The 23,530-nt window shown below is 40.3% G+C and overlaps 1 protein-coding gene and 1 long non-coding RNA gene across 4 annotated transcripts; one reads left to right on the top strand and one right to left on the bottom strand.

Moving 5' to 3' along the window:
* Window positions 1-732: 732 nt before the first annotated feature.
* Window positions 733-22,775, bottom strand: hkdc1 (hexokinase domain containing 1). Of its 2 annotated transcripts, XM_062996337.1 has the most exons (18): window positions 22,660-22,775; window positions 21,034-21,196; window positions 20,787-20,935; window positions 19,438-19,557; window positions 18,665-18,760; window positions 18,357-18,456; window positions 18,060-18,243; window positions 16,632-16,787; window positions 15,745-15,978; window positions 15,287-15,591; window positions 14,097-14,245; window positions 13,856-13,975; window positions 12,577-12,672; window positions 12,332-12,431; window positions 12,041-12,224; window positions 10,382-10,537; window positions 9,888-10,121; window positions 733-2,535 (listed from the first exon to the last, which is right to left on the bottom strand). In XM_062996337.1, exons 1-18 carry the CDS (start codon window positions 22,720-22,722, stop codon window positions 2,397-2,399), a joined length of 2,748 nt encoding a protein of 915 aa, XP_062852407.1. In that variant the 5' UTR covers window positions 22,723-22,775; the 3' UTR covers window positions 733-2,396. The 2 variants fall into 2 exon arrangements, with proteins under 2 accessions (XP_062852407.1, XP_062852408.1); XM_062996338.1 differs by lacking the exons at window positions 18,060-18,243; window positions 18,357-18,456; window positions 18,665-18,760; ... (2 more) ...; window positions 21,034-21,196; window positions 22,660-22,775 and adding an exon at window positions 17,299-17,384.
* Window positions 4,660-6,751, top strand: LOC134315256 (uncharacterized). Of its 2 annotated transcripts, XR_010012479.1 has the most exons (3): window positions 4,660-5,017; window positions 6,175-6,308; window positions 6,479-6,751. It is a non-coding gene; the product is annotated as an uncharacterized LOC134315256 (long non-coding RNA). The 2 variants fall into 2 exon arrangements; XR_010012478.1 differs by lacking the exon at window positions 4,660-5,017 and having other exon boundaries at window positions 6,055-6,308.
* Window positions 22,776-23,530: the final 755 nt, after the last annotated feature.

The raw sequence follows: 23,530 nt of genomic DNA, 5'->3' as shown, positions 1-23,530 counted from the left end.
CTGAATACAGTTTGAGCAATTGAGGGTTAAGGGCCTTGCTCAGGGGCCCAACAGTGGTGGTGGTGAGGCTTAAACCGACAACCTTACAATTACTAGTCCAGCATCTTAACCACTGAGCTACCAGCAGTGTGTTTTTTTAACTTATTACTAGCCCTAAATGTTCCTGTTCCAATGTTTTTAGAATGTGAGTCGATGTAAATGTAAGAAACACCGCATCTATTTTATTTGCATTTTCTATAATGTCCCATTTTTTATTTGGGTAGTATATTTCAATAACAAAAAAATAATTTTGGCATAATTAATTTAAAGCAAAACTCAAGAGAGTTTAACAAAACTTGGCACTTTTATCTCTTTAATGATCTGTTTAACCATTAATTTAAATCAAAATATTTGGGTAAAATAAGCTGTATTTAAATAATATTCTTCGAGGACATATCTACTCACTGAATGGCATGTGTTAATCTAAAAAATATTGGTATTCTTATTTTAAGAAAACACCATTTCTAACTTGAAGCCAACAGCTGAAAAATCATGAATAATAAGTTGGATAAGTTGAGTTCTTGCTGAGATGATTAAAGGGTTAAAGATGTGCTGCATGTTCCTCAGCACCATGAATCTCTCCTCTACTGGTCTAATACAGAAGTTATCTGAGGAAATATTTGTCCGCAGGTGAGTTTTTAAAAATAATGGACGTGTCTTCATGAGTTTTGCAGTCAATGAATTCCAAACAAATTTAATGAAACGTTTTATTTGTGGTTCGAATGTAATCGGTAAAAATGGTAGGTAGATACAGTATCTGAACAATGTTAATGCTAATAATATAAAAAAAACACTGGTGCTGCAGCTTTACTTTGTTAATCATTGTTAACTTACATCAGTGTGTTGGAGCTTCTGAAATGTCCATATTTGCGTGTCTTTGGGTGAACGACGCACTTTAAGAAAACTCCCATCACTAACCAGAACCACTAAACTAAAATCACCTACTGAAAATATTCTGCATCATTACATCCAGACTGGGTTTGTTCTCACACTGGTGTCCTCGTTGCTGAGATGGAGCCGAGCGCCTCGCTGGTCTAAATCTGTAACGTTCCATTGTACCTAGATCCAACCTATTCACTCTGCCTGGTCATGCAAACCCGGTCAGTCATACCACACAAAGAGTTAGAGGAGGAGGAGGAGGGCTTACACCGGGGGATCAGCCAGTGGGTCATCCAGTAATAAACTCAAACAGGAACCAGTACAGAGACATTCAGCATCAGCATCATGTTTTAATTCCTTCAGATCCACATACAAATAATCACCTCATCATACTGCAAACTAATTCTTTTATTGCTTTAATAAATGCATTATTATTATTATTATTATTATGAGAGGTTTTATATAAATTCAGCTTGTCTGAGGGATTCCTCATTACTGAGGTGAAAGGTGCTGCACTGAGACTCTCTGTGCATGATACGGATCTCTGTTACCCCTTTTCCACCGACGCGGCTCCGGCTCCGTTCTGGTTCAAGAACTTTGATTTTGTTTCCACTGAAAAAAAAGGTTCCAGACAGAGAACCAGCGTTCTAATCTGGCACCACAGAGTACTGGGTTCATCAGCGTGAACCGTGACGTCACATGTGGGCGTGTCACAGTGTCGAGGTTTGGGTGCGCTCACAAGTGCTTCTCATGTCAATGAACTAAAGAAAATAACTGAGACAAACACGTCACGTCTTCTTATCACCAACAGCTGATCCATGCTTTTTACATATAAGCAAACATCTGTAACATCAGCACAAATCCCCACAGTTATACTACACGCTCCACCACCATGTTACTCTTTACTGTCGCTATGTAACGCCCACCGTTGATGACGTATGCTTGGTTTCTAAAAACTGGTGAAAACGCGTCCGGTTCTCTACAAAACACCTGAACAGAACCGGTTCAGGAACCAGAACCAGAGTTCTTTTGGTGGAAAAGCGCTATTAATGAACCCGCCTGGTGCAGGTGAAAAGAAGCGGTCAGTGCTGCACACGTGTCGGAGGGAGGTGGAGGTCTGCAGCAGTAGAGGAGAAATATCATCTGGGAATCGGGTCTGACTAGATTAGGAGGGAAATTTAAAAAATAATAAATAAATATGAATCATATCAGTCGGTTCCTGTGTTCAGGGTCAGAACACACGGTGTGATCTGTTCTCCAGGTTCTCCTGAATCAAACATCAGGACGTTATCAGGTCCAAACGCAGCACTCGCGTCCATAAACGTGTAAAAACCCTCATTTATATTTAATATTCACTCATAAATAAAAACTGAACTGAATAAAATAATATTTTTAGCTTCATCGTGTCAGGTGATGAAATCAGTTTTACTACATCCTGTCGTAAATCTTGATGGAGTGAGTCCTTGATTGAAGCGTCTTTACGCCCCTTTACAGTACTGACGCGCCACAGCCGTGATTAGCGCCGCTCCTTTACCGCTGCCGTCCTCAGATAAAATAAAATCCACGTCACACTTGGGGGCGAGTTCCTTCACCGTCTCCTTCAGGATCCTGGAGAAGCTGCAGAGGGGGAGAAAGACGTGATCACAATCAGATCTGAATCAGTCATAAGCACAGAGCTAACAGTGCTAACATAGCTCACAGTGCTAACATAGCTAACAGTGCTAACAGTGCTAACAGTAATAACAGTTTTAAAAGAGCTAACAGTGCTAACAGTGTTAACATAGCTAACAATGCTAACAGAGCTAACTTATCTCAGTTATCTCAGTTATCTCACTTATAACTCACACATTTCTCAGGTTAGCAGAGGAATGATCATGGAGTAGTTGTGAGTAATGGCCATAATGAGCATGAACACTGAGATGTGTCTGAGTCCTGGACAGAGGCAGGAGGATTATTCAGGTTGTGGAGCTTTATAAGGAAATGATCTCCCACCAGCTGCACTGTAGTGTTTATCTCAGTCTGATGATCTGATACTGAACAGATTTAAATAATCACGATCCTTTAACACCAAACATGAAGCAGAGAAACTGCAGCACAGAGTTACTGATGATTCTTTATAGCACAATACGATGATCCTCGTCTCTGTGCAGTACCAGCAATCAGCCAGCAGGTGGCGGCAGTGTTGCAGCAGTTCTGAGGAAAATACTGCTGGTAGAGGAGCTGAGATTCGAACTCATGAGTTTGAGTCGTCAGTTAGTCCAGTGTTTTTAGCTCTAGTCCTGGATGTCAAGTGACCCACAAAGATTTATTCTACAAAGCTCTAGTGATTCTTCATCCCACATTCAGAGCATCTGTGTCCATTATTAGATGATTAATGTCAAAATATCAAAACCATCCAATCAATAATGAAGCGCCTCTCAGTCAAGTGTGAATATTAAACTCACTGTGGATGGAGTTTGTAGAGTATATATGTGTGTGTGTGTGTGTGTGTGTGTGTGTGTGTGTATGTTAGTGTGTATGTGTGTGTATGTTAGTGTGTGTGTGTGTGTGTGTGTGTGTGTGTATGTTAGTGTGTGTGTGTGTGTGTGTATGTTAGTGTGTGTGTGTGTGTATGTTAGTGTGTGTGTGTGTGTGTGTGTGTGTGTGTATGTTAGTGTGTGTGTGTGTGTGTGTGTGTACTCACTGTGGATGGAGTTTGTAGAGTATATATATATGTGTGTGTGTGTGTGTGTGTGTGTGTGTGTGTGTGTGTATGTTAGGGTGTGTGTGTGTGTATGTTAGTGTGTGTGTGTGTGTGTGTGTGTGTGTATGTTAGTGTGTGTGTGTGTGTGTGTGTGTGTGTGTGTATGTTAGTGTGTGTGTGTGTGTGTGTGTGTGTATGTTAGTGTGTGTGTGTGTGTGTGTGTGTACTCACTGTGGATGGTATGAGAGGCCGTGTAGGCCATAATTCTAAGTTGAATTCTCTCACACACACCATCATACTCTCACACACACACCATCATACTCTCTCACACACACCATCATACTCTCACACACACACCATCATACTCTCTCACACACACCATCATACTCTCTCACACACACCATCATACTCTCTCACACACACCATCATACTCTCACACACACACCATCATACTCTCTCACACACACCATCATACTCTCACACACACACCATCATACTCTCACACACACACCATCATACTCTCTCACACACACCATCATACTCTCACACACACACACCATCATACTCTCATACATGGTTTACTATACTCTTTCACATATACTACTATACCCTCTTACAACTATAATCACACTTTCTTTTATTTACTATTATACTCTCATACACACAGCACTATTCTCTCTTGCACATATAACTATAGCTACTTAAACATGCATTATGTGCTTTCATGATAATCTGTGTAAAAGAGAATATTAGTATATGTATGTAAGTTTGGTAGTCTGTGTAAGGGACGTTAACACTGTATGTAAAACAAAGATCTACTGTATGTGTAAGAGAATATTATTATATGTAAGCGTAATAAATAGTGTATGTGAATGCAAATAATCATGTTTATGGAACAGAATGATAGTGAATGTAAGACAGAATGATAGTGCATGTGAATAAGAATAGTTGTATGTGTGAGAGAGTTTGATGGTGTGTGTGTGAGAGTATGATAGTGTGTGTGAGAGAGTTTGATGGTGTGTGTGTGAGAGTATGATAGTGTGTGTGAGAGAGTTTGATTGATACGGAAACGAGTTTGATTGAAACGGAAGTAATATTAAATTCTCAGTACCTGATTGGTGGAAGACGCGGGATTTCACAGACATGTCCCGCCTTCCTCATTATTACTGATAGGAGAGGATAGTGGACCGAGAGAGAATCAATGGAGCATCGGCCTGTTAACAACATTTTAAACTTTTCCACCGCTGCCACATCCATGTCAGAAATGTGGATTTAAACCCGACAGCCCGACAGGAGTCTAAACGCGGCCGCGGAGGAAGAGATGCGGTGAAGCTTTATATCCGAACCATCAGCCAGGTGCTGACCTCCATATCAGCCTCAACCACAGAGAGCAGAGGCTCCAGAGTCAGGGGACAGGTGAGTTCACTACATCATTCACCTCTTCATTTAGCTTCTGATAGAGTCGGGTTTAGATTGGGATATTTTATAAATATTCGTCTTTGTAAGGGACCGTCTGCAAATTACACGTTTTAAACGTTCTAGTAATGCCAAACTAAGTAAGTGAGTTCTCATATAGCAAATTTATAAGAAACTTTGTTTTGGAAGCTTTCTTAAAGAACAATAAATAAAATTACTTTATCGTTTTAATGGCTATAGTTGCTCCACATTAATGTGTCACTACATTCGAGTCGAATTACATGGAACTTTTGGACTCTTCCCTATGTAGGTCTTAATAAGTAAAATAAAATATAGATTCATTTTATATACACAATCATAAACAAGCTGCTGCACATGGAAAGCTACAGACTTACAGTCTAACATTTCAAAATCTGTCTCAGTGCTCATTCTAACTTAGTCACTTGCATGGGCGGATCTACCGGGGTGGCATAGGGTGGCAAATGCCACCCTAAAAGAAAGCCTTGCCACCCCTGCTGCCACCCCAGTTGGCAGCAACAAATTAAAAGAAAAGTTATGGCCAATTTGCAACGCTGCCACTCTGACACAGTCAAAAACTATTTGCTTTCCCTCTCATACATCTGCCACTCATCACCTGTGTCTTACCTTAATGCCTTTCCTTTGATAATGCCCCACCTACAGTAGTGTTACCATACTTTTATCTCCTATTAATGAGATTACATTGTATGGTCACTTATTCCTAATATGAACTGTTTCACATGAAACCTTAAATGCAAGACATTGATTGCATGAGATTAAGTTTGTCTGTATGAGTTTGTAAATGGCAGCCCGTGCCCTTTTGTAGTGTGTACATACTATTTCTCATCTCAACTGTGATAACTGTGATTAAATTCAGTATAAATACGTATATATTTGCCATATGTTGCCACCCCTCAAAAATCCCTGCCCCCCTCTCGCCACCCCATAAATATTTTTCTAGATCCGCCCCTGGTCACTTGTACTATTAAAGTTTGTTATCTTTCTTTTATTACAGAAAATGTAATTCATTATAGATTGAGACCAAGCTCTCTTGAGTAACTGTTCTCTAAATATTTGATTGTATTGGGTGAATTGCTATAGACTGGTTTTGAAACTAAATTCAATTTTTGTGATTTCAGTATTGAACTTTTGATGGCATGAGGAAACAAACTGGTTTCACCAAAGTTGCACGAGGGCCAGAAACTAAATGGCTTCATGATTGACAATACATTTACATCAAAGGCAGTGTACATTAGACAATGACACATTTACGGTAAGTTATTTAAAAATAATGTAAGCAGTATGTTTATATTGCATATTATTAATAATAATAAGTAATTTGTAGCATTTAGATTTCATGGTTTGGCAATAGGCTAACCCCCAACATTTTCTAAATGCATTGTGTGTGTGTGTTTGTTTTGTTTGTTTTGTTTGTCACCACAGATTTAGAGGACAGTGGTGTGGAGGTTGACACGACAACAGCATCTAGTGACCACAGAAGTACCACACCAGTCATTGTATGACTACAAGGACTAAGGATACCTTAATCCACCTGAGTGACAGATTATTTGCTGTTGAGACTGTTCTGAAATATTTGGTTTCTGCATGCAACAATAAATAAGAAACATTTGTTTGCTTGGGACAAGATCTTTGTTAACCAGTATAATAGTGATTTCCTTACCTGTCCATAACTTGATAATAAATATCTAAATATTATATGGGGTGTCCTCGTTTTTTTTGTTTTTGTTTTTTTTACATTACTGCATTGTTTCATTTATCAGAAATACATTATGACGTTTTAATTACTACCACAAATAACTCTAATAACCATAGCTAATTTGGAATTTGAACATTGTAAATTCTTTGGCCAGTTGCACACCCGTGATGGAAGGCATGTCCATTTGGGTCCAGCACCTGCAGCGCATGCCAGCGCTGTTTTCTGATGTTGCAAGACTGTTGTCCTCCTAGCACGTACCTTTCATCTGCATTTGGGGTGATTTGAAGAATCTTATTAACAATGTCAGCCAAAGTCGCAGACATTGCTGTATGCTCTCTCTCACACACACACACACACGTCAGTTAACCAATTTGAAGTTGCTATTTGTGCCTGTATAATTTCCTCCTGATGATTCCAAAGCATACAGCTATTCTTTAGCAACGAATTTCAAGAGACAAACCGAAGGTAATTTGTTTATGTAGGATGACCAGTTCTGATTGTTGGAGGTACTCTTGGAGAAAATATATCCCTATGTCTAATTTCTACTGATCTTGAGTTTTCCTATAAATTTTTTAGGGAACAAAAACATGCATAATGTGCCTCCAGTGCACCCAAACTTCATTGACTGTCACCTCCTTCTAACTGCGGGCTAATTAAAAGAAAGTAAAAAGTTGTCAGTGTTTATCCATTAAGCTCACAAAATAATATTTCCAGAATCATGCTGGTATGTCCCATGCTGTCAGTTTTCCTTTCAATGTTCTAAATGCATCTCATTGTGATGGACAAAAATAGTAAAACATGTCCTCCTCATTACCATTTATTTCCACAAACCAAAGTGACCTTGTAAAAAATGTAGAAAGTAGAAATATCATGGCTAGTTCAACAAAGCTCAACAAAAGTGTAGTCATTGTTAAAAGGTCTGCTGCCAGATTTAAATGTTTTTTGTAGATCAATTTATGTGCAGGCTCTGTTCTTACAGCTGTAAGCCAATCTGACTTCCTGTCCTCCTTCCTGGCCTCCTTTTAACACCTTGATGGTGTGTGAGAGAGTATGATGGTGTGTGTGAGAGAGTATGATGGTGTGTGTGAGAGAGTATGATGGTGTGTGTGAGAGAGTATGATAGTGTGTGTGTGAGAGAGTATGATGGTGTGTGTGAGAGAGTATGATAGTGTGTGTGAGAGAGTATGATGGTGTGTGTGAGAGAGTATGATAGTGTGTGTGAGAGAGTATGATGGTGTGTGTGAGAGAGTATGATAGTGTGTGTGAGAGATTATGATGGTGTGTGTGAGAGAGTATGATGGTGTGTGTGAGAGAGTATGATGGTGTGTGTGAGAGAGTATGATGGTGTGTGTGAGAGAGTATGATAGTGTGTGTGAGAGAGTATGATGGTGTGTGTGAGAGAGTATGATAGTGTGTGTGAGAGAGTATGATGGTGTGTGTGAGAGAGTATGATAGTGTGTGTGAGAGAGTATGATGGTGTGTGTGAGAGAGTATGATGGTGTGTGTGAGAGAGTATGATAGTGTGTGTGAGAGAGTATGATGGTGTGTGTGAGAGAGTATGATAGTGTGTGTGAGAGAGTATGATGGTGTGTGTGAGAGAGTATGATAGTGTGTGTGAGAGAGTATGATGGTGTGTGTGAGAGAGTATGATAGTGTGTGTGAGAGAGTATGATGGTGTGTGTGAGAGTATGATAGTGTGTGTGAGAGAGTATGATGGTGTGTGTGAGAGAGTATGATAGTGTGTGTGAGAGAGTATGATGGTGTGTGAGAGAGTATGATAGTGTGTGTGAGAGAGTATGATAGTGTGTGTGAGAGAGTATGATGGTGTGTGTGAGAGAGTATGATAGTGTGTGTGAGAGAGTATGATGGTGTGTGTGAGAGAGTATGATAGTGTGTGTGAGAGAGTATGATGGTGTGTGTGAGAGAGTATGATAGTGTGTGTGAGAGAGTATGATGGTGTGTGTGAGAGAGTATGATGGTGTGTGTGAGAGAGTATGATAGTGTGTGTGAGAGAGTATGATGGTGTGTGTGAGAGAGTATGATAGTGTGTGTGAGAGAGTATGATGGTGTGTGTGAGAGAGTATGATGGTGTGTGTGAGAGAGTATGATAGTGTGTGTGAGAGAGTATGATGGTGTGTGTGAGAGAGTATGATAGTGTGTGTGAGAGAGTATGATGGTGTGTGTGAGAGTATGATAGTGTGTGTGAGAGAGTATGATAGTGTGTGTGAGAGAGTATGATGGTGTGTGTGAGAGAGTATGATGGTGTGTGTGAGAGAGTATGATAGTGTGTGTGAGAGAGTATGATAGTGTGTGTGAGAGAGTATGATAGTGTGTGTGAGAGAGTATGATGGTGTGTGTGAGAGAGTATGATAGTGTGTGTGAGAGAGTATGATGGTGTGTGTGAGAGAGTATGATAGTGTGTGTGAGAGAGTATGATGGTGTGTGTGAGAGTATGATAGTGTGTGTGAGAGAGTATGATAGTGTGTGTGAGAGAGTATGATGGTGTGTGTGAGAGAGTATGATAGTGTGTGTGAGAGAGTATGATGGTGTGTGTGAGAGAGTATGATAGTGTGTGTGAGAGAGTATGATGGTGTGTGTGAGAGAGTATGATAGTGTGTGTGAGAGAGTATGATGGTGTGTGTGAGAGTATGATAGTGTGTGTGAGAGAGTATGATGGTGTGTGTGAGAGAGTATGATAGTGTGTGTGAGAGAGTATGATGGTGTGTGTGAGAGAGTATGATAGTGTGTGTGAGAGAGTATGATGGTGTGTGAGAGAGTATGATAGTGTGTGTGAGAGAGTATGATGGTGTGTGTGAGAGAGTATGATAGTGTGTGTGAGAGAGTATGATGGTGTGTGAGAGAGTATGATAGTGTGTGTGAGAGATTTCATCTCAGAATTATGGCCTACACGGCCTCTCATAGGATGGAGTTTGTAGAGTATATATATGTGTGTGTGTGTGTGTGTGTGTGTGTATGTTAGTGTGTATGTGTGTGTGTGTGTGTATGTTAGGGTGTGTGTGTGTGTATGTTAGTGTGTGTGTGTGTGTGTGTGTGTATGTTAGTGTGTGTGTGTGTGTGTGTGTGTGTATGTTAGTGTGTGTGTGTGTGTGTGTGTGTGTGTGTGTGTGTACTCACTGTGGATGGAGTTTGTAGAGCGTGCCGTCCACCCCCACCGTGATCTCCAGGTGATCAAGGCCCCTGTTCTCCCGGATCTTGTCCACCACGGCGGCCATTCCGGCTCCGCAGATCTGAGCGGCCCGGCGCGACACCACGCCGCACACTTCCTTAACGATGATGCTGTCATCACACGTGCTGTCCAGACCCAAGTGCTGCAGGATGGACCTGACTTGCAGCAGAGCCAAGCGGTCACTGGAGGTGAACAACATACCAGAGAGCAGAACAGACTGGTTTTACTGGGAGTTTAACATCAACACATCGGGCACATGCAGGAATCTTGCACTGGTCAGCTCATAATGGACATTACAGTGGACAAACAGTGGACAACAACACCTCTCGAGATACTCACATTCATTTGTGTAATATAATAAACAGTTAAAAGAATAAAATAATGATGGTATCATGCAGTGGTTGTCCAGAGAAAGTACAGTTGAGTTATCTGTACCAGTTACCTTTCAATCTGTGAGAGGAACTTGGTTTCGAAGATTCCTTTGGTCTTCAGACACTCTGTGATGTGACCGCGGAACAGAAGACCCCGGCGGGTGAGATGAATGAGGATCTGACGGACGATTTCTCCCAGGTACATACCACTGGTCATCTTCTCAAACCTGCAGGAGCAGCAGAGCAAAACTTCATTATCACCTGGTTTATTTTATATTATATATTTATATTTTATATCAGCACTAATAGAGCAAACGTTACTCCACATCCTCACGCCAAGAGTAAACCAGGACTACTAAACCCCCCCCCACCCCCACACCCTCGTGTGAATATAAAACACCAGCCTAGTTTACTATTAAAGATTTACATTTCACCTAAAAAATAATGTCATAATGTTTGGAGGATAAAGTCAGAATATTTCCAGAATAAAATCTTAATATTTTTTAAGAATAAAATCCTGTCTGAAAAAAACAGCCTAGTTCACTGTGACCTGTGTTTTAGGGCCACTGTTAAAGAATTATATGTTATTTAAAAAATAAGGTCGTAATATTTCCATAATAAAGTCGTAATATTTTTATAATAAAATCTTAATATTTCTATAATGAAATCTTAATATTTCTATAATAAAATCTTAATATTTCAGGAATAAAATCTTAATATTTCTATAATAAAATCTTAATATTTCCATAATAAAATCTTAATATTTCAGGAATAAAATCTTAATATTTCCATAATAAAATCTTAATATTTCCAGAAATAAAATCTTAATATTTCTATAATAAAATGATAATATTTCTATAATAAAATGATAATATTTCTATAATAAAATGATAATATTTTTATAATAAAATCTTAATATTTTAAAATTAAATCTTAATATTTCAGGAATAAAATCTTTATTTTTTTAAAATATATTTTTATATTATTTATATTTTATATCTTTATATATTATTTATATTTTTTAAGAATAAAATCATAATATTTCCATAATGTGTGTGTTTTAGGGCCACTGTTAAAAAAATTATATTTTATTTCAGGAATAAAATCTTAATATTCCCAGAATAAAACCACATTATTTCAAAAAATAAAATCATAATAATATAGGAATAAAATCTTGATATTTTCAGAATAAACTCCTAAGATTCATGAATTAAAGTAGTTTAGCTCATTAATTAAAGTTTAAACAACCTGAAAATGTCAAAGAGTGACAAATAATTAAAACTAAACATGCTAATACTGAGGTTTAGCTTAATGCTAATTATACCTGACAGAAAAATAACATTATTTAGAGAATTGATTTCTTATTGTGTGTCATGTTTACTGTTTTATTCTTTCCTTATGTCACATTCAACAAATAATCAGAGATTTAAAGAATTAAAGTTAAAAAATCAACAAAATTCATTCAGTAAAACGTAAAAACTTTCAGATTATAAATAACGGAAACAGCAAACAGCGCCACCGTGTGGACAAAGACTGAATTATTCCTCAGAGTTCTGTTACTCTTCTGATCTTTATGTCTGTTCAAGTTTCTAATCATTAATTTGACTAAATAACCTCAGTATCAGTTTCAGTATCAGTATCAGTATCAGTATCAGTTCTGCACTCTGTCTGTCTCTGCTTGTCTTTATATTCTCACTATAAATTGAGATTAAACCACGATGACCTTTCACCTTTGTTTTCCTACATTCAGGGATCCTTTATCGACCTCCCGATCAAACCAGGTCCGGATGTCCTCGATGTTGTCGTTGTCCCCAAAACCTCCCCACTCAGTGTTCACACACATCTGTCCTTGGTCCCCGTCCACCGTTTCAATGTTCTTCACCTCTTCCATGTAGCACACGTTACTGCCAGTTCCTGCACGTCAGAATAACCGGAGCTCATCAGTTTAGGGATTTACTTACATACCCATAACCACTGTAGTGTTTACTGTATGCACATAAACATGGTATCATAATAATTACCAGCAATGAGTCCGATTTCACATTTGGGATCTTCATAAGCGCAGGTCATCATGGTACCGACCGTATCATTCACCACAGCAACTATATCAAGATCAAATTCCTAACGAGACACAAATGAACACAAAACACGTCGATATATAAAAATAAATCAACACTGAAACATCTATCGGATATTTACAGAGATATAAGATCATATTTATTTATGAACACGTGGTTGTTAAAACTGGTTGGTGCAGCTCTCTCACGTTTCGTCTCTTGATGGCCTCTCTCAGCATGTCCACCACGTCGTGTCCCTCACAGTCTGTAGCTTTAAAGCCTTTAGTCCAGTTTACTAAACTTCCCTAAATGTGGAAACGACCCCACAGAGACGAAAACAATCATTATAAAAGTGTAATAATACAAACTCTTCCTCTCAGGCATAACATTATAAATTATTTACATTTACGGCATTTAGCAGACGTTTTTATCCAAAACGACTTACAGTACTGTGACAGTATACAATCTAAGCAATTCATGGAAAAGGGCCTTGCTCAGGGGCCCAACAGAGGCAACCTGGCAGTGGTGGGGCTTGAACTAGTGACCTTTCGATTCCTAGTCCAGTACCTTAACCACTAGACTACAGATGCCTACAATAAAGCATTATTTTATTATTTGTGGTCTTTTTGGGTTATTTTAAGCTTGCGTGTGTGTGTGTGTTTGTGTGTGTGTGTGTGTGTGTTTGGTTGATTGGTCAGATTCACCCTGAGGTACCAGTATCAGGATCATCTGAAAACGCTGGTCTGTGGTTCAGTTTGAGTACATTTGGGTGCAGACTTTACTGTGTGAAAGGTATAAATGACATTATTAAACAGCAGTAAATGATGCAGAAGTCATTAGCACATTTAGCACTTTTCTAAACTTACCAAGTGCTGTTTTTATTTATTTTTATTTTTATTGCATTTTCTCCCCATTTTCCTCCTGATTTAGCAACTCAATTTTATCTTCCGCTGCTGAGAGATACCAGATTGCATCTGAGGAGAGCACGTCACTGTACTCGCCTCTGCACAGGCGTCTCTTCTGCCAATCAGGGTCCTTACACAGCGTATGAAGATCCCACCCACCCACACATAGTCCGGCCCCCACCCTGCAGATACGGTGGCCGATTAGTATCTGCTGCAGGCACTGCCAATTATTTACATTACATTTACATTTTCAGCATTTAGCAGACGCTTTTACCCAAAGCAACTTACACAATGAGCAATTGAGGGTTAAGGGCCTTGCTCAGGGACCCAACAGTGGCAACTTGGTGGTGGTGGGGCTTGAACTGGCAACCTTCTGTTTACTAGTCCAGTACCTTAAACACTGAGCTATCACTGGCCATATTATGCCCGCTAGATGGCGCCCAGCCCCTAACAAAAGTGTATAATGAGACTAAAACTGGGCCAAATACAGACCCTTGTGGTACACCACTGTGAAAACACTTTTTATAAGCTGAAGTTAATTCTGTATGAAGCTCCTGACGAGGCGGTGCAGCGTCTCTGTTACCTTATCGATTCCGGTCTGTCTGCAGGGGAAGGAGAAGGTGAATCCCAGCGGCAGACGAGTGTTCTTCATTCCCATGTAGTCCAGGAAGTCTGAGATACACTGAACGATGTGATCGAAGAGCTGAAACGTAACACAGTTATTATCTATATAATATTTATATAATATTTATAAGCTTTAAAACGTCCCTGAGTAAACAGAGTTATTATTATTATTATTATTATTAGACTGTAGAGACTAGCACCTCCTCTCCTGTACCCTGCATGATCTCCAGTGGAATAGCGTAGATCTTGTTGTACATACGGACGGATTTACGGATTCCACTCTGGATCTTCACCACCAAAACCCGGAAGTTGGTTCCACCCAGATCCAGGGCCAGGAATTTACCTCTCTCTTAAACACCATCAAAAACACCAAACAATTCATTCACTATTTACACCCGTATTCATTTAATCATTACAAATTACAGAGCCTATAAAAAAAATAATGAATTAAAAAATAAATTAAAAATAAATTAATAAACAGGAAAGATTCAGAACCTATCCAAAAATAAATAAATCTGAACAATTAAAGCATATCCAAAAATAAATAAAATAAATAAATAAATACATCAAAAACATTTAGAGCATATCTACAAATTAAAAAAAAAAAAAAAAAAAAAAAAAAAAAACCCGGAATGATTCAGAGCATATCAAAAATAAGTAAATAAATTAATGCAAAATTAATCTGAAAGATTTAAAACCTAGTAAAATAAACAAATAAATAAATCAGAAACATTTAGAACATATATAAAAATGAATAAATACAATAAAATAATATAATATAAATAAATAAACCAGAAAGATTTTGAGCCTGTCAAAAAATGAGTAAAAATAGAAAAATAAAAGAATAAATAATTAAACTTCAGGAAGATTTAAAGCCTAGTAAAATAAATAAATTAATAAATCACAAAGATTCAGAGCATATTTAAAAATAAAGAAACAAATAAACAAAGTAAATTCAATTAATTAATCTAAAAGCTTTCATATCAGAAAATGAATAAAAATAACGAAATTAATTAATTAATTAATAAATTTTAGAAAATGTTGAGCCTAAAGTAAAATAAATAAATAAATAAATTAAACATTCAGAGCCTATCTCAAAAATAAATAAAATAAATACATAAAAAATATAAATAAATAAATGGGAATGATTCAGAGCCTGTCCAAAAATAAATAAATACACTAAATAAATAAATAAATATATTAATTAATTAATTAATACATTTCAGAAAGATTTAGAGCTTATTTAAAAATGAATAAATACAATAAAATAAATAACTAAATAGATAAATTAATTAATTAATTAATTTAAAAGATTTAGAGCATTTTTAAAAACAAGTAAAAATAAAGAAAGAAAGTAAATATAAATAAATAAATGTGGCCCCCCTGGTACCTGTGCCGTCTGGAGTCCTGTACACGTAGGCGGGCAGCATTTTGACGGAGGCGGAGGAATGAAGGTCCTTCTTCAGACCGCGTTCCAGCTCCACCCGCATCTTCTGCTTCACCTGATGGAGCTGGGCGGAGCTGAGCGTGAACTCTGCTAGCGTGTCGTCAATTTCCTTACGCTGCGACGCCAGCCGCTGGGCGACCGCCGTTACCATGGCAGCACCTTTCCCGCTCCCGCTCTCCGACAGCACGAAGCGGACGCTGCACTCGGGCACCAGGCGGCGCACCACCTTATGGAGCCTCTTAGCGTACCTGTGGGACGCGAACATAACCCAGTTCAGATATTAGCGCACTGATCTCCATCATCCCCCGTCTCAGAGACCCTTGGACGTGCATATAGGCACCCGGTCGGTTGGTAGCACAGCTGAGTTACTTGGTGTTTAGTGTATTTCCCACCATACGTACTGGGGATGAGTTCTGTAGACGGTCCCGTCCACTCCCACGGTCGTCCTCAGCGTTTTCAGCTTCTTGTTGTTCCGGATGCGGGTCAGGATGGCGGCCAGGGTGGCAGCACACAGGTTGGCGGACCTGAAGGACACGATGGTGCAGACGTGTTGGACGGCGATGCAGTCCTCCTCAGAGGGACTGAGACCCAGACCAGAGAGAATCTCCCGGGTGTTACTGAGCCCGTCTCTGTACCTACAGCCAGAAAGAGGTTTTAATACCGACCCTAAAGAGTCATGATGGACTCGACACGATGTTCTTACACATTTAAATATGGAACAATACATTTAATTTAAATAAATACATCAAATTCAGAAAGATTTAAAGCCTTTAAATCTTAATAAATAAATAAATAATTTAAAAGATTCTAAAAGATTTAGAGCCTATCTAAAATAAATAGATAGATAAATAAATAAATACAATTCTAAAGATTTAGAGCCTTTAAATCTTAATAAATAAATAATTAAATAAATACATCAAATCAGAAAGATTTAGAGCCTGAATATTAATAAGAGCCTATTTAAAATAAATAAATAAATAAATAAAATTCTAAAGATTTAGAGCCTATTTAAAATAAATAAATAAATAATTACATCATCACAATTTTCTTAAATATTTAAATAAAAAAAAAACATTTGAATTTATCAGAAAATTTAAAGCTAACAGATTCTTTGTTTTTTTTTGTTTTTAGTATTTTCTCTTTTCCACCCAGTACTGCACACGCGTCGGAGGGGGCGAGTGTTAGTCACGACCCTCCTCGGTCAGGAGTGGAGGTCTGCAGCAGTAGAGGGGAAGTGGATACGACTAAATTAGACGGAGAACTGAGGAAAACCTCTTTGAGGACTTACTCTTCTATCATGCAGACGTGTTTGGTCTGAAAGCTTCCTTTGGTACGGAGAGCGTCTGAGACGCCGCCGTGGAACAGCAGACCACGTTTAGCCATCTTCAGCAGGATGAGCCTCACCAGCTCGCCCATGTACATCCCACTGACCATCTTCTCAAACCTGCAGGAGACACACAGGAACTTACAGACGTGGAGAGATGATCTCAGACTTTTACTGTCACGCAGCTAATAAAAACAGCAGGTTTGGTTATAATATTTGGATTATTTGGCTGCGCCTGGTTTTAACCCCTCGGACCGGAGCTGCTCACCCCGATTATAGACAGAGGAGCAGAACTCGGGGGTTCTGGATCAGAACCTTGTGGTGATCAGGGATGTTGGGTTTCTGTCGTTCTGCCTCTCATGACGGTGGGGAGGTGAGCGCTGATGTCCTGTTAAATCCCTCATGACTGTGCTACCTGCTCGCTCTCACTTTTAGTTATGATGTCATAATAAGTGGGCGGAGTCTCATGCTTGACTGACGCATTACTGACGACTTATTATTAGGGATGTAACGATGCACCACAGGACTTTTAAGTTAAAAATCGATTCACATGTGTAACAATTCTAATGGGTTTACATGTATAATGAATCCATATTCACTTTAAACAGCAGAGGGCGCTGGCACTATTCACCTCGCCTGGTTGACGTCACTACAGGGTTGCCAGGTTCGGAATTTCCCAGCCAAATGTATTTATGTGAGGATACTTGCTTTATTTTCTTCATTTCTTGCAGCATTGTTTGTGTAGTTTGTACCTATTTAAGAGAAATAATAAAAGGAAACTTTATATAATTTGTCTTCAATTAAATTTTGTTTAAAAAATTGGGAAAAAATCATATCATGAGCCCAGTATCGTGGGTAGACTGTATCGTTACATCCCTGCTTATTATTAATAATTCTGTTTATTTCATGTTTTTCACCCTGATGGTTCTGATGTGACGCCCCTGCTGGACTTTATTCCACCTCAGACTGAACTGAATATTAAAGACCTCAGATTTAATTTATGCTTTTTACTGATTAGAACTTTAGTTAGAAATAAATGTATTTTATAAGTCTAGTTGTTTAATCTCATTCTAACTCTAGACCACAGAAGCTGGACGGAGGTTCCTGTTGAGTCTGGTTCCTCTCAAGGTTCCTTCCTGTAATTTTAGGTGAGTTTTCCGGCCACTGTTTCCCTCAGCGGGGGGTCTGTCGGTCCTAAATTCTATAAAGTTGCTTTGAGAGAATGTCTTGTATAAAATGCTGTCTTTTCAGACACCTTTATATCACGACTAATATGAAACGGTGACCACCCAGTGACTCAGCTGCTGGGATGTGGAAAGGAACCAGAAAACCCATGAGAAACGTGGACACCGGGACTAAACCTGAGTTCCTGAATAGTTCATAAAAACTCACAGCTGTTTTCCAGGATTGCTGGAGGCTGCATCGATTTCTCGATCGAAGCTTGTAATGAAATCATCGAGCGCCCCGTCGTCCCCGAACGCCCCCCACTCGGTGTTGATGCACATCCGTCCCTCGTCTCCTTCCACCAGGTCGATGTGCCTCAGCTCCTCCATGTAGCAGGCGTTAGTGCCCGTACCTGAGGGGGGACACGGATCGGAACATAATTCTCTATTATCCCCCGATTAGCCAGCAGGGGGCGTAACTGCAGCAGTTATGAGGAGATCATTGGGATGGTCAGTGCGTTCTCACCTATGATGACTCCAACTTCACAGTGGTGGTCGTCGTATCCACAGGTCATCATGGTCCCCACGGTGTCATTGACGAGGGCAAGGACGTCCACGTCAAGCCCCTGTTTTATAAAACACCAGACAAAGAGCACAGAGAGTCACGCACTGATCTCCGTTATCCCCCGTCTCTGTGCAGTGCCTCCGGTGGAGGGGATTCCTTATAACTGCAGCAATTACCCCCTCTGCTGGCTGATCGATGGCGCTGCACAGAGACCCTCGGACTCTGAATAGCTCCACTACATTTCTTTATCTGAGTGATATTTCTTATACCTGGACTTTTCTGACGGCTTTCCTCAGCAGCTGCACCACGTCGGCACCCTGGACGCCTCTCGCCTTGTAGTTCTTCGACCAAGAAATCAACACACCCTAAAATAATACAGACAAAAGGGTTTAACTGGGATTATTTAGTTTTGTTTTGGGCTGTTATAATAACATTAAGGTCTCTGCCGGAACTGCTGCCGGTTCCTCTGATCTAGATGAGGGTTTTTCAAACCTGATTTTTACCACGACCCAGAAAACACAAACAAACCATCAGAACCATCAGGTTTTGTTTACATTTACATTTTCAGCATTTAGTAGACGCTGTTATCCGAAGTGACTTACAGCACTGTGTACAGTGTACAGTCTAAGCATATAAGGGTTGAGGGCCTTGCTCAAGGGCCCAACAGTTGGAGTGGTGGGATTTTTGATTACTAATCCTGAACCTCTAGGCTGCAACTACCCACAACTGATGCTGTTTGTTTTCCTATTTTTGGTTGTAAATTGTGGAAAGGCGGGTACACAGTGTTACTATGATGACCATAGAACAATCCCCCCCCCCCCCCCCCCCCCCGTGCGCCAATCGTCTGCTTCCATCAGAGGTTTGTCGGTTCCAGACCAGTAAGATTACCACTAGTGTGACACCAGTATTTCCAGTAAAGAAGCTGATTTTGTGGTGGAAAAGCGGCGAATCGCTACGGATTTCTTCACCAGTGTAAAATCACCACGCCGGTCACGTTTTGGTTATGGTATCAGATTGTCGTAGCTCCCTGCAGTGTTGGTACCTCGTCCAGTTTAGACTGGAGACAGGGGAAGGAGAAGGTGAAGCCCAGAGCTCTTCTCTTCTGGTTGATGTTGTTCTTCTGCATGAAGGATTTTAAAGACTCGGCCACGTGATCGAAGAGCTGCAAAACAACACGAGTTCAGGACGGGAGGTTAAACACGCTGTGAGGAGAAACATCATTATATCATATTTATTATGTTTTATAAATAGATCTTAATTTATAGTATTTAATAAAGAACAGGATGTCGTGATGGAAGTCAAGTCTCTTCTGATAAAAGACTCAGAACCATTGTTTTTATTATGAATTTCCCTCCCAATTTAGTCATATCCAATTCCTCTATGGTATTCCCTTTCTACGCTCAGATCTTCAGCTACTTGGAATAATATACATAAACGTGGTATCATTGTACACACACACACACACACACACACACACACATACACACTGATCAGCCATAACATTAGAACCACCTCCTTGTTTCTACACTCACTGTCCATGTTATCAGCTCCACTTACCATATAGAAGCACTTTGTAGTTCTACAATTACTGACTGTAGTCCATCTGTTTCTCTGCATGCTTTGTTGCCCCCTTTCATGCTGTTCTTCAATGGTCAGGACCCCCACAGAGCAGGTATTATTTAGGTGGTGGATGATTCTCAGCACTGCAGTGACACTGACATGGTGGTGGTGTGTTAGTGTGTGTTGTGCTGGTATGAGTGGATCAGAGACTTTAAACACCTCACTGTCACTGCTGGACTGAGAATCGTCCACCAATCAAAAATATCTAGCCGCCTCGTGGGCAGCGTCCTGTGACCACTGATGAAGGTCTAGAAGATGAGCGACTCAAACAGCAGCAATAGATGAGCGATCGTCTCTGACTTTACATCTACAAGGTGGACCGACTAGATAGGAGTGTGTAATAGAGTGGACAGTGAGTGGACACGGTGTTTAAAAACTCCAGCAGCGCTGCTGTGTCTGATCCACTCATACCAGCACAACACACACTAACACACCACCACCATGTCAGTGTCACTGCAGTGCTGAGAATCATCCACCACCTAAATTATACCTGCTCTGTGGGGGTCCTGTGGGGGTCCTGACCATTGAAGAACAGGGTGAAAGGAGCTAACAAAGCATGTAGAGAAACAGATGGACTACAGTCAGTAATTGTAGAACTACAAAGTGCTTTCATACTCACGTATTAAACCACACTGGGCTGATTCGTGTTTGGACCCTGAAAATCGTTGCTTGCTGTTATATTTTTATTTAGATTCTTTCTCAGGAAGTATTTGCTACACCTGACACCTGACAGAACCGATCATCAGAGAATCATCATCACCGCTCACGTACATCAGTTCCTCTCCCGTTGAGAACCTCATCAGGAACCGGGAAGGTCTCGCTCTCCATGTGCACGTTCCTCTTCCCGTTCTCAGACACCTTCACCTGAAGCACTTTAAACCTGGAACCTCCGAGATCTAGGGCCAGGAACTCGCCCTTCTCTACAACATCCGACACAACCAAACATACAGACGTGTTTAAATTCCCACAGTTACACTCACTGGCTTCCTTTCAAATCTAGCTCTACAGAAGCACCCACCTGAACCGTCGGGCGTGGACCGGACGTGTGTGGGCAGCATTTTGACGGTAGCTGCGGCGTTGCTCTCGTTTGAAAGACCTTTTTCCATCTCGACCAGGAAACGAGCCGCGACGTCCGAGAGCTGCTCATCCGACAGACGCAGTTTATACAGGAAACGATCGACCTGTCCAGAGCAGAGACCAGGTTACCACATTCTGATCACCACGTTTACTCTGATTAACCACGTTTACATGGTTCCAGAGCGGATCGATTTCTTTTATTTTAACAATTAATAAAGTGATTACATTAATATTTTTATTTATAGAAACCTGGGAGTTGCAGCCTAGTGGTTAAGATCCTGGACTAGTGATGGAAAGGTCACTGGTTCAAGCACCACCACTGCCAGGTTGCCCAGCGAGAAGGTCCTGGGTTCGAATCCCAGGTTAGTTTGCATGTTCTCCCCGTGTCTGTGTGGGTTCTCCCCGTGTCTGACACGTCTGTCAGTACAAAGACGTGTAGTCAGGTTAACTGGAGCTACTAAAGTGTGTGTGTGTGTCCTGTGATGGACTGGTGACCTGTCCCTGTGAATGGGACCCACCGTGACCCTGACCAGGATAAAGTGCTGGTAAAACAGACACTGAATGAGTGAGTCGTTATAAGCTGGTCAGTTATTGGTTAATCATTGAATGATGATTAATTATTGGTTTAATGAAATGATTGCATCATCAAATTTAACCAGACACAGGGAGAACATGCCAAACTCCACACAGAAACCTGAGAATCGAACTCAGGACCTTCCCGCTGTGAGGTGACAGTGCTACCCATCGAGCCACTTAGTCATTTCCTGATGTTGGGCCGAACTGTCGCCCCTTGAACGTTTTATGACGCCACTTGCAGAAGGAGCAGCAGTAAGAAAAGTCCGAGTTTAGACGTGGGTTGTTATTATGACACTGCAAAGATAACAGGGGCGTGTTTTTATTCTACAGATAACCCAGTTCTAGACATGTAATATTAACTACCAGAGAGAGAGACAGAGAGAGAGACAGAGAGAGAGAGACAGGTCATGTTTACCTAACAGTTCCCTTATTCCAGAATAAATGAGGATAAAAATAGAAAATCTGTATAAAAATTTTGACTAAATTTAGAGCAGATTTACGCCCAGAATAAGTTGACCAAGAGGACAATGTCCTCACCCCCACACCCCCTCACCCCCCCGTATTTCCACAGCACTCACATATCAGACAGAGGAGAGTTAATGATTCCCTGAATCACTACGCAACCCGCCGTCACCAGGCATCAGGAGAGGAGCTCCAGCGGTTCAATTACTGACAGGATTAAAGTAAAACAGCCTGAGTTCCAATCTCACGCTTATAACCATGAAATAAAAGAACAGGAATGGAAAAGGGGGCATTAAACTCCCCCCCCACCCCAACCATATAAATCTGATAATCACACACAATCTAGTTTATATAAATGATCAGATTTACATTTTACAGTAGTTACATTACCAGTCTGAGCAGTCGAGGGTTAAAGGCCTTGCTCAAGGGCTTGAACCAGCAATCTTCTGATTACTAGTCCAGTACCTTAACCACTATACTTCTTATTCTTATTACAAGTGTTAATAAGAACTGAGTGATCATAATTTACCTTTTTGATTTGATCTTCCTGCAGCTTGGTGAAGTAAAAGGACAGTAAGTGCACGGCGAACATCTTCACACTTTCTGGAGGCTCTGAACAACAATCAGACAGGAGCTTCAGTTCCTCAACACGAGCTCTTACACCGAGGCTCAGACGCTGTTCTCCTCTTCAGATCTGGGTTTATTTGGGTTGGTCCCAGTCTCAGGTAGAAGCTCTTCCTCCTCTCTCTGATCTCCTCCCTCCTCCTCTCTCCAGGCTCAATCATTAATAGTCCAGGCGTCGCTCTCTCACAGCTCCTGGCAGTGGGTTTGGTTCCTGACCTGCTTCCTCTGAGAGCACGAGAGGTTCAACTGAAGATCCAAACATCCTCAACACATACAACACCCCCCCCCCCCCGACCCCCCAAACCCAAACAGCTTTCAGATCAGGGACGAGTGATCAGTGATGAGAGGAGAGGATTACATTCTGGTGATTATTTACATTACAGATAATTAAATCCACTGATTAATGATCCACACTTTAATCACCTCACTGAAGTTTAATCTTCTACTGACACACGTTCAGCTTTAATTCTCTCAGATTTTGTTTTATTAGCACCAAGGAATCGTTTTAATAATCAGCGTTCATGTGAAAGTTCCTACAGAAGCAGAAAAGTGTTCAGTAAAAGGTAACAGAGCACGACAAACTGAATCACATGAGTGTTTGTAGCCCAGTGGTTAAGGTACTGGACTAGTTTTCGAAAGGTCACTGATTCAAGCCCCACCACTGCCAGATTGCCACTGTTGGGCCCTTGAGCAAGGCCCTTAACCTTCAATTGCTTAGACTGTATACTGAATGCCAAAAATGTAAATGAATCACTTGAGTGTTTGGTTACTAAATC

This window comes from Trichomycterus rosablanca, chromosome 5, assembly GCF_030014385.1.
Source record: "Trichomycterus rosablanca isolate fTriRos1 chromosome 5, fTriRos1.hap1, whole genome shotgun sequence".
Taxonomy (NCBI): domain Eukaryota; kingdom Metazoa; phylum Chordata; class Actinopteri; order Siluriformes; family Trichomycteridae; genus Trichomycterus; species Trichomycterus rosablanca.
The sequence above is the reverse complement of the archived record's forward strand: the minus strand, read 5'-3'. Positions and strand labels throughout refer to the sequence as shown.